Here is a 12,361-nt window from a genome sequence, read left to right as displayed (position 1 = left end):
AATATCCAATATTTAGTAGGGAACTGTAATTTATCTTGATGTCTTCTATTTTTAGTCAAGAACTCATTACATGCATGCCATTGTTACAAGCTAACTAAGTATAGAGTTCACAAATTGTAGATAGGTTTTTGCAGTAATTCTTCATCAGCTCATGATTTCGAAGTACCTTCTATTTACATATCTGGATTTCACTTATATTATGAATTATGTTGAATTTAATTTTTCATTGTTATTAAAGATATGAACTATTATGCTTTACAATTCTTAGTTTAGACATATTATATGAGAATGGAGAAAAGGAGCTTTACATGACGACTAACCTTAAGATATTTGGTTACTAAATAATGAGCTTTAAAATGTTGAACAGTTCCTTCTTTTGCATTAGAGATAATCAGAGCTACGACTGACAATAAAAATACAAGGCTTATTTAACTCTAACAGAATCAAAGGGGCATTTGACCCTTGGTGCCTTTCTTATATGAATTAGTAAGCTGTGTTACTACATGTTGTAATTAATAATGCCATAAAATCTACAATTGAACTATGCTTGGTTGGAATCATAGTGGTTTGACAAAATCATGAAAGCCCATTTTCAACCTTCTGAATAAAAAATCGTTTTTATTGTTAGTATTATTTCAATTTGAAATTGTCACTTGAGTTTAAATCGCGTTTAATCGTTCGTTGTTTAAAATTAAAAGCCTGTTATCTTTGGTGAGTTTTTCTTTTGACACTGACGATTAAAAATCAGCTGAAGCTATAAAAATTCATGTATTATAAACAAGGAATAAAATTTATAAAAAAAAGTTAAAAAAATCTCACCTTACCAATTATCCCAACTTCTCATACTCTAAAATATTGCAAAAAAGGGTAGAAATAAATGTTATTTTTACTTAATATAAGTTCTTTAATTATTCAAAAGTATGTTTATAGCCAACATATTTTAATAAACAGTTTTTGACAAAGGATTTTAATTTTAGAAGGTGTGTTCCTGACATTCCTGACAAAATGTCCAGTACGAAACGAAGTCATTAAATTTTGCTAATAAACAGTTTTATAAATATAATGTTTGCAAGAGATATATTCATTAGGGTCTTACAATAGAAGTGATGCTTTTATAACGGCAGTTAAATTGTTTGCCAAAAAATGAGCATATCAAATGGACCAGAGTGATTTCGTATTTTTTTTAATGTCCACTACGAAGCGAGTCAAATCTCCTTAAGTATCTGGTTTTAAAGATATGAAAAAAATATATCAGTGTACAGCTTAGTATGTGCTTTGATGAATAAAATCATTGTTGTTACTATTGCAATATAGGGATTGTGGGGGGGGGGAATAAAACATGTGAATATGTCTACTACGTAATGGTCAACTACAAAACAAGTTTGGGAGTAAAACGTTTCGTAGTGGACACTACCACTACCATGCAGTCGTTTTATTACTCTTTTTTCAATCATATTCGTTCAAAACAAATAACAAGAGTTAGTTTCATGTAATTTTTAGTATGTTTTTTTTCTACATAGAATAGGGTTGATGTCAACTACGAAACTTTTTGTCCACTACGACACGGTTTTGTCAACTACGAAACTCATCAAAATGTCAGCTACGTAACATGAGTTGTACCTCATATGTGAAGTACTGTCTTATCTTTATCGATATAAAAATGATTCTCCAATTCAGAAAAAAATGAGATCTATGTAGTATATAAAATAAAACAAACTGGAATATCAATAGGAAACATTAAAATGTCATAAGATGTGCGTTTAGAAGCAGTTTCGTAGTTGGCAAATGACCCCTACGAAACAGTACATAAATTATGAAATATTATATGGAGCAGGATCTGCCTACCCTTCCGGAGCACCGGAGATCACCTTCAGTTTTTGGTTGGGTTCGTGTTGCTTAGTCTTTAGTTTTCTATGTTGCGTCTTCTGTACTATTTTTTGTCTGTTTCCGTCTTTTTATTTTTAGCCATGGCGTTGTCAGTTTATTTTCTATCTTTGAGTTTGACTCTCCCTCTGGTATCTTTCGTCCGAGTATTTAAGATTGCACTTTTTATTTACAAACAGGTCTATAATAGAGGTGTTCAAAATAACTCTTGAAATAAAATTTTAGATAAGTTGATTTTCCATTTTTTTTAACCTGAAATTCACACTTTTATTGAAAAACGCCCATATAAGAAAGGTATATAATATACCAGGACTGTACCGAAAATCAACATGAGCACGGAGTTGGTTATTTTTAAGCCTCATTGGGGAAGACGTTAGACAGACAACATGGTGTCACTTTGTCAATGATTTATCGTCGGATTTTGAATACTATTAGGTATCGTCCTTCTCTCTTTACATTCTAAGCTGACGATACACGTGGACTAGTATTCAACCGGTAGTGGTAACGCATGAAGTCTTAAATCACTCGAAATACAGGAGTTTTTTCATCCCGCTCACCCCAGATCTAAAGTGGTATTTTTAATGAATTTTGTATTGTGATGTCCATAGACTACTTTATTTGTTTGCCTTAATTTTGATTTTATCCCCACTACAGAAACTTCTATACAGCGAAACGAACTAGAGAAATAAAGATGATTCGTTATACCGAAGCTGCTCTTCATCCAACATATTTTAGTGCTCTATCGATTCATTGTGCACAACCGAAAATAATTCATTCATATTTGGTAATCTACTAAACAGTATTGAGTTGTTATGCCTAAACAATTCATTAGTGTCTCAGACTTTCTTCCTGTTGTCGATACTTTGAATTTTCAATATGTTAAATAATTTAAACATGTTTTTGTGTACAAATCTTCACTACTACAAAACAAATTTTCACTACACAAAACATAATGACTTCATATCGTTTGATCTTAGGCTTGGCAGTGATGACTTGTAACATGCACACGCTATTCAGAATGAGATCTGGCATACAAGTTGTCCAATACTTATATACTGAATGGGACAAGGCTTAGGACGATAAGAGGTGCAAGCCAACGTCTTGCTTTTATCCAGGTAAATAAAATAGTATACCTGGACTATTTTTACAAACGTTATGTGTGTTATCACCGGTTTCCTAAATAACTTTGCATCTTATTTACATTGCATAGATATGTAATTTATACAACTTTCTAATTCAAAACAACAACATGCCTGTTCTTGGATACTGGAAAACAAGAGTGGTAGGATTAATATTTCTTCGGTATATTCAGGTTTTTCATTGAAAACGCCCTTTGTGAATTGACAAATCGTATGCCAAAATATAGTCCTCAAAGGTTCAAAGTTATTTGTAGTGGATTTCTGTAAGAAAAAATAGAACGTTTAATACGTCTAACATTTGCGTCATACATTTGGGTTTTTATAATTCAGCATTAGGGATTTCAGTGAAGGGAAAACTACTAATTACTATCAGAGATTATATTCGTCAATAAAATAAAACAAAAAAGTATATTAATATCTTATTCGTGGCCTCAAACGCAAATAAAGTATTTATGAACAAAACTCAAACACTTATCTACGGGAAACAGCTCGCATAGACGAGTGCAGCAAAGTTTTATTATCTTATAATACAACTGTCCTCAAATCACTTTGCCAGCACACTAAGACCGCTGCAGCATACATGTCTTACAAACATATCTAATAGAATCTTTCATATCACAAAACAATATTTACATAATGTTCTTTATAAGATCTGCAGAAAAACGTGATGCATTTACAAATATAAACTTATACAAAACATGTTCACCGGGGGAAGGGGGAACTTTACTGCACTAAGGCTGAGCTTCGAATGGTCAAGCTATGAAAATGTATTTTCAATGTAAACTTTTACCGCGAATGACCAGTCCGTGCTATCGTACAAAGAACTTTAAACTCTTAAAATTGTTAAGATGACTTATTGTTATGCTAAAATAATTTCCAATATAACAACAAACCCATGTGCTATCGATAGTTAAAAAATACATTAAGTTATATATAAAATTAGAAAGGCCATCTCTGTGTAAAATAAGATTGAGTGCACACAATCTTGCTATTGAAAAGGGCGATATTTAGGTTTACCCACCGATGAACGAGTTTTTAATGTAAGTAAATCGGGTGAGGTAGAAGATGAAAAACTACAGAATAAACTTTAAAAATATTATACTTCCTTCATGTTGTAGTGAAAATCAGCTAAATATTAAAAGTTGCATTAATAGTAATTGTTTAAAAGTCCTGAAAGTGACCCGATTTTAGCTTCTGAACTATAACATATTAAACTATGCTGTATTCATTGTTATAATATACTGAAATATGGGCACTTGCCAATTATTGTAATAGTTATCAAAGGTACTAGGATTATAATTTAGTACGTCAGACGCGCGTTTCGTCTACATAAGACTCATCAGTGACGTTCATATCGAAATATTAATAAAGCCAAACAAGTGCAAAGTTGAAGAGCATTGAGGATCCAAAAATCCAAAAATTTGTGTCAAATACGGCTACAGTAATCTATGCCTGGAATAAGAAAATCCTTAGTTTTTCCAAAAATTTAAAGTTTTGTACACAGGAAATTTATAAAAATGACCACATTATTGATATTCATGTCAACGGCGAAATGTTGACTACTGGGCTGATGGTACCCTTGTGGACGAAACATCCACCAGCAGTGGCATCGACCAAGTGGTTTAAATAGTTATCAAAGGTACCAGGATTATAATTGAGTACGCCAGACGCGCGTTTCGTCTACATAAGACTCATCAGTGCCGCTCATATAGAAATATTTATAACGCCAAACAAGTACAAAGTTGAAGAGCATTGAGGATCCAAAATTCCAAAAAGTTGTGTTAAATACGGCCAAAGTAATCTATGCCTGGAATAAGAAAATCCTTAGTTTTTCAAAAAATTTTAAGTTTTGTACACAGGAAATTTATAAAAATGACCACATTATTGATATTCATGTCAACACCGAAATGTTGACCACTGGGCTGGGGATACCCTCGGGGACGAAACGTCCACCAGCAGTGGCATCGACCCAATGGTTTAAATAGTTATCAAATTGTGTTTGTGCCAATAAAATATTTGTATTTGTAAATACAACCCTAAAATAAAAATTACTTACGCATGGCTATAATTGCATATACATGTAGCTGTGTTGGATCCTGGCTTTGAATCTCTCTCTCTCTTCCATAAACATATTGTCACATTCATTTCATATTAAATTGCAGTATCTTATTAATACATTTCAGCTTGCACAACCAATCCGACTATTACTGAATTATGTTGGAGAACAATTTGAAGACGTGTATTACGTAATGGGAGATGGTAATGTGCATCTATTTAGAGAAAAACTAATGAGGAGAAAATCATAGTATAAAAACACATCAAATAAATCAGGCTTAACACAAGACTCAAAAGAAAACCAAACACACCTCAAATAAAAGTTGTGTTAAACTTGGCTATGGTCATCTTTGTCTGAAGTACAAAACCCAAAGTGTTTTGCATGCTTTATAAACATTTTATTGGCAGTTAATACATAACAAATGATATTACATGGCAGCACAGTATTACTGATTACTAAGCTGTTGATGCACATTGGGACGTATATCCATTCACACTGGCAGCAACCTAGTAGTTTCATCAAAGATTGCAGTTTAAAAACGCTTAAATGACAGTATGCGTTTCGTCTATATGGGAATGATCTTTGACGCTCGAAACAAAACAGTTGTCGGCCTAATCAATTAAGAAAATGATGATCACTGAAAACGTATCGTTTCATAGCCGATATGCAAACACTGGTTAGTAAAAAATAAGATTCAAATAATATTAGTGAGTGTCTGAATGTCTGACACTTAACAACTTATTATAGTATTGTCCGAAAACTTGAAAATCCCCTTATTTGATGAATTGTTATAACAATCCATAACTCGGAAGTATATTTTAAAATCTAAAATGAATAAAAATTGAAATGAAGCCACATTTAAAGAAGCTCACGTCAATTGATATGAACAATTCACCAAAGTTTCATGCAAATATGTTAACGCGTTTTTTAGTTATTGTCCGATTGCTGACGACGAACCGTAAGAAAGGGGCAAACAAATAATAAAAAGCACAGGAAAAGAACAGAAGATATCTATGGCAAGCCGTTTTACTATTTTTTTCGAATTTCAAGATATCTCCTATAATATATAAGATATCTTATATAATATTTAAAATATCTCCTTTAATATATAAGATATCTTATATAATTTCATTTTTATAAGATATCTCATATATTATATAAGATATCTTTAATGTTATATGAGATATCTTTAATGTTATACAAGATATATTTAATGTTATATAAGATATCTCATAAAGTTTATATGATATCTTATATACTTTATAAGATATCTTCTAAAGTTTATAAGGTATCTTATAAAGTATATGACATATCTTATTAACAATCTTTTTATAAGATATCTTATATCATTTATAAGATATCTTATATAATGTATAAGATATCTTATATAATGTATAAGATATCTTATATAATGTATAAGATATCTTATATAATTTATAAGATATCTTATATAGTTTATAAGATATCTTATATAGTTTATAAGATATCTTATATAGTTTATAAGATATCTTATATAGTTTATAAGATATCTTATATAGTTCATAAGATATCTCATATAGTTTATAAGATATCTTATATAGTTTATGAGATATCTTATAAAGACAATCATATAAGATATCTGATAAATTATATGAGATATCTTATAAACTATATAAGATATCTTATAAACTATATGAATATCTTATAAACTATATAAGATATCTTATAAACTATATTAGATATCTTATAAAGTTTATGAGATATCTTGAAGTAAGAATAAATAGCAAAATGGCTTGCCATAGATATATAATATGTTAAACATAAGAATTATAGCATAATAACTAAAAAAAGTCTTGTTGGACATTCCATTAACTGTCTGATAGCAAAATTTGCGTTCAAATGTATATTTTGAGACATAAAAAAGGTGTTTCTTTTGATTATTTATTATACTTCATTTTCTATTTATTAGTATTGACGTAATATTTTAGGTCCTGAGTTCAGCAAAGACGCCTGGTTATCTGTGAAACACACATTTGGTCTCCCTTTCCCTGATGTGAGTATTTTTTTTTCGATTGTTTATTTGAGGGCATTTAGTGTTTATGACACATTTTGTTCATTGTTTATTAAAAGCATTCAATACTTCTTTAAACTCTGTGCCATTAAGAGCTTCACATATATATTGTATAAAGACATATGCACACCTTATTATGTCTTTTGGATTGTGTGTTCGGATTTTGCCTCATTTGTGTTTGTATTTTATATTTTATATTTTGAAAATTAAAAAGGTGATTCTTTTGAATATATTTTTTATATTTATGTTTTTGTTTCCCTCAGTTTTAGTTTGTAACCCGGATTTGTTTTTTTCTCAATCAATTTATGAATTTCGAACAGCTGTATACTACTGTTGCCTTTATTTATACGACATCTCATGTAATGGACACAATCTTGGCTTATAGAAATGTTATAGATCGAAAGGTCAATACGATTAATAATCTCCGAAAAAAAGAAATATATTCAAACAAACAACATTGAATACAGACTGGATAACCAAAACCGTCCTGTCGTCGGTCGCAGTAAGCTGGTGTATGGTCAAATATAAAGACTAATGTGTTTTGTTACTTTGAAAACTATAGGAATCAACAGACTTCTTACCATTCTGTCAAAATAAACTGTTGTAATTCAAATACCAAATAGAACAAAAAAAAACGTGGTGACATTTACAAACTTCTTGTAAATGTGTGTGTATGTGGGTACATGTCATAACTTTTTTTTTCTTTACTGAATTCAATTTAAAACTATCAGCTTATACACTTTTGGAAATGAATGTTATTTAGTATTTACACTGAATAAATAGAATTGACATTGTTTCCATTTTATCCAAATGTATCTAATGTATATCAGGGACTTTCTAAACTATAGTGTTTATTTCCAGCTACCTTATTATATAGATGATGAAGTAAAACTGACACAGAGCAATGCCATCCTCAGATATATAGCTAGAAAGTACGACTTGTGTAAGTTGATACAGTGTTATAGAAACGTCAGGTGAAGCTATTTGTATAAAATGTGTCATCTCCTTTATTGATGGAGGACTGTCAACAAAAGAAAAGGAAAAACATATATGTTATATTCTTTAATTTATGATCTACCTCTTAATATTTCGTCATCTTTTTGTCTTATCTATATCACTAAGTCCATACCCGTAGCCAGGGGGGTTCGGACGACCCCCCCCCCCCTTGAAAACGAATAATGACTGTTAAAGTCAACGTTCTGTTCGAATTGTGACTGTTAAAGTCGAGTTTTTGAGGCCAACGAACCCCCCTTTAGAAATTCCTGGCTACGGGCCTGCTAAGTCTTGTATAAGGCATTTTACATTAAAATTTAAAGCATTCATTTTGCTTTCGAGACTAAACAGTATTGTAAAGTGTGTATTCATACTCATTCAAAAGATGAATGGTGACAAAGTATAAAATTTTATAGATTTCAATTGTCAAAGATCGAACTTACCTGATCTGTATTTCATGTGAAGCCACATATAGTATTAAAAAGGAAGTAACATTTTCAGTTTCGATGTTCAAAATTGTAAAACCATTTGGATTATACAGAACCAAGATAAATAAACAGAACGAGAAATTCGCATTAGTTCAACATGTCGTCAGAACAAGCGTCCATTTCTTTACACGACTCGTGAATTAAGACACAATCGATACATTCGCAGATAATATAACTTTTCTGATATCTTTTAATCTAAGACTGCGAAAACATAACTTTCGCAAAATCTTCAATGAATCTATTGTTTTCAATGACCCTCAATATCGAAACCATTGGTGATTTTGATACTTGTGAGTGTCATCGGACTTACTAATAAACTCATCATAGATACCAGGACTAAATTCTATATATACGCCAGACGCGCGTTTCGTCTACAAAAGACTCATCAGTGACGCTCGAATCCCAAAAAAGTTAATAAAAAAAAAAAAAAAAAAAAAAAAAAAAAAAAAAAAAAAAAAAAAGCCAAATAAAGTACAAAGCCAAATAAATTAAAGTCCATGCTTCTATGAAATTTATAGAGGTTAATAACTATGATTAGAAATGCTAGGAAGGAAAAGTTAAAACTGTTTAATTACCTCAAATTAAAGATACAATTAACATTAAAACCTCGGAGATGTAAGTATATGGAGACTTGGTAATGAGATAAATATATCCATTAGCCAAAGGCGAAAGATGAGAACAGTTACAAAATCAATTGGTTAGGCAGCCTTGTCTTTCAGTCAGTGGCATTTGAAGTTATGTGTATAAACAAATATAAACAAAAGTACCAAACTCCAAGGTAGATTTAAACATTGATGAATGAAATCAATAAAACCTGACAGAAAAAACTGCCCGACTATATCAACCAATGGAACGAATGAAAACATCTGTCTTATGTTTGGTTCATGGAATATGTTGAATTGTGAATCTTGAATTTAGCGTCAAGTAACTTTTAAATGTAATTTTGCAGTAGGTAGAACAACACAAGAGGTAGCAGACTGTGAGGTTATGTTTGAAAATGCAGTCGACTTTAGAAACGCTACCACAGAAGTTGCATATCACCCTGATTATGTAAGTACTATGGGTATATTTTAGTAAAATTAACAGTTTATATGGATATTCATGTATATGTGTAACTATTTTTGGAATATTAATCAGTAAAATGAACAGTGAATGCAACAAAAAAGGTCGTCATAAAATCTTTGAAAAGTCATTTCAATCAAACATTTAGCGTTTCAAAACATAATCATATTTGTTCTTAATGACAGTCAGAGCACACAGTTAAGATTACTTTCCCCATTATGAATTCATAACTGTTACGTTAGTTATTTTTAGTAATTTCCTTTTTTCACCAAACAAACAAAATTTATGTTCTGAAAAATCAATTCATCCTCATGTAGAAATAAAATGGACAACGATTGTAACCCGAATTTGTTTTCTCTCAATCGATTTTTGCTACAACTTTTGAATAGCGGTATACTATTTTTGCCTTTATTTATACAAAAACTTATACATATAAAACAGAATGATAAAAAAAATCTTACTTATCCTTTAATTTCACTCCAAGATATAAATTGATGATTTCCTTCTCCCTTCTACTTTTTTTGCATACCGTATCTCCCTGAGATCTCAAATTCGTGGATTGAACAGGAAAGATTTCATCTGTTGCATATGTTCTCTAACTGGTGCTGATTGACAACTAGAAAATTACGATCTATGACCATCATTATGTTTTCAGTAGCCTATTGTGAATTTCTCATTCCTTAGTAATAGCATGACATCTACCCACAGCAAACTGGTTTCATATCTCAGTTGATACACACAGCCTTGGAATGCAATATACTATATAATATAAAACTAATATAAAACTCTTGGTATCTAATCTTTGTCCATGCACATTGTTTTTAACTAATTAAAATACTTTGTTGACAGGAAAAACTGAAAGATAAATACTTGGAAAACTTACAGCCAAAGTTGGAGAGGTTTGAGAATTTTCTCGGTGATAAATCTTGGTTTGCAGGGAACAGTGTAAGAAATTATATACAGGAATGAACATTTTTTTAAAGATCTATTAAAATATTGTAATGAAACTGAATGCTGTCTATTAAGCGCGATCAGAATGGGGTATAGGAGTAAATAAAGGCATCGCGGAAGTAATAAGAATATAAAGAAGTGATAAAAAAGTAAATGACAGCATTTTAAATCCAAAACGACAGGAAAGAATATGATATCTAAGGATGGTAATCGGTGTGTTTAATTAAAACCATTCACTTCAATAGAGGGATAACTATACAATATATAAAAGGCAATTACACTGGAAAAATTGAATATACAAAAAAATAGAAAATAAAATACTTTCCGCGCTTACAAATCACAACTAAAGATTGGACTTCATACGTGAAAGTTTAATTCTGATAAATTAATAGAAAAAACAATAGCGCTTTTGAACCTCAGAAGTCCACGTGAACAATTCAACAACATATTTTAAGAGAGTTTTGAGTGTGGTGAAACAAGTATGCATCTCTTAACTGTATCCGTCCTTTCTTGTCTGGCTAATAACTTGAGATGTTGGCTTGCAAGAGAACACGATGTGAATTGTCTTTAAATGGGTAAAATTACAATAAAATATATGTCTTAAATTTTCTATAAACAAATACTGAAATTATTGAAATTCAAATAAATAAATGATTATATTTAAATGTTAGTTTTTGAAAAGTTATAATTAAAGGTACATGAATGTTAATGTTTACATGTATTTTCACGCGTTTCACCAAAAATAAGAGACAGAATTTCGTAAAACGAAACATGTTTTTTTTAGTTTAAACGCATTTAATTTGCTCAAAGCAAAAAGTATCAGACACAAGTTAAACATACTTATAAAGTCTTCTCCACAATACAATATATATAACAATACAAATTGAACGCGAGCAGGCATTATATTATATAAACCACATAAATATTACTGAAAAAGGTAAAAGAATGAAGAAAGAACGACAGAGATAATGATGGTGATGATAATGATGATGATGTGCGTTTTACTTATGTCATCATCATCATTATCCTCATCATCCTAATCTCTGTCGTTCTTTCTTCGTTTTCTCTCATACAACACATGTGCATTATAGTAGAAAATTCTTACACTTTGGTCTCGAAAAAAATTGGCAAATATTGAAAAATTATACTAACGCTAATTTTTCACATGGTTTTTATTATTTTATTTTCAGATAACAGTTTGTGATTTTCCAACATTTGAACTACTTGATGTACATAAAGTCATGTTCCCAGGAATGTTGGACAAATATCCTAATTTATCAGCATTTACTGCCAGATTTGAAGCTTTGCCAACCATTAAACAATACATGAGTTCTGATAAATTTCTAGCGCGTCCAATTAACAACAAATGGGCAGGGTTTATTGGAAACTGAACTGTTGTATCTGTAACTTAATTGTGTTCTAAACGGAAAGTGGTTTTACGTACTTTGCTCCTGCAATACAGAAATATTGTAGCTGCCATTTTTTAGTTAGCAAATGTATTCCAATTATGAAATAGCAATCGTAACATACTGATGTTATGGACAAGGTTGAATTTGAATATTTACCAGAAAAAATGTTTTTTTCATAATCCGAATTTTAGAAGAATTTTACCAACCATTTTAGATACACAATCAGAAGTTTCGCATTCACGTCCTAAGAAGATCTAAGAATAGACTTCTTTAAAGTACAATCAATAATAAAAGATTAAAAGATTTTCCTGAAATGGACGAATTGGAAA

General features: G+C 30.6%; 1 protein-coding gene across 1 annotated transcript; it reads left to right on the top strand.

Annotated features, from left to right (window-relative positions):
• Positions 1 to 3,037: 3,037 nt before the first annotated feature.
• Positions 3,038 to 12,361, top strand: LOC139529110 (glutathione S-transferase Mu 4-like). The gene is made up of 7 exons (XM_071325393.1): positions 3,038 to 3,166; positions 5,207 to 5,282; positions 7,047 to 7,111; positions 7,991 to 8,072; positions 9,560 to 9,660; positions 10,522 to 10,617; positions 11,814 to 12,361. The coding sequence occupies exons 1-7, from the start codon at positions 3,134 to 3,136 to the stop codon at positions 12,012 to 12,014; spliced, it is 654 nt and encodes a 217-aa protein (XP_071181494.1). The 5' UTR covers positions 3,038 to 3,133; the 3' UTR covers positions 12,015 to 12,361.

The sequence above is a fragment of the Mytilus edulis genome, chromosome 1 (assembly GCF_963676685.1).
Source record: "Mytilus edulis chromosome 1, xbMytEdul2.2, whole genome shotgun sequence".
Taxonomy (NCBI): domain Eukaryota; kingdom Metazoa; phylum Mollusca; class Bivalvia; order Mytilida; family Mytilidae; genus Mytilus; species Mytilus edulis.
The sequence above is the reverse complement of the archived record's forward strand: the minus strand, read 5'-3'. Positions and strand labels throughout refer to the sequence as shown.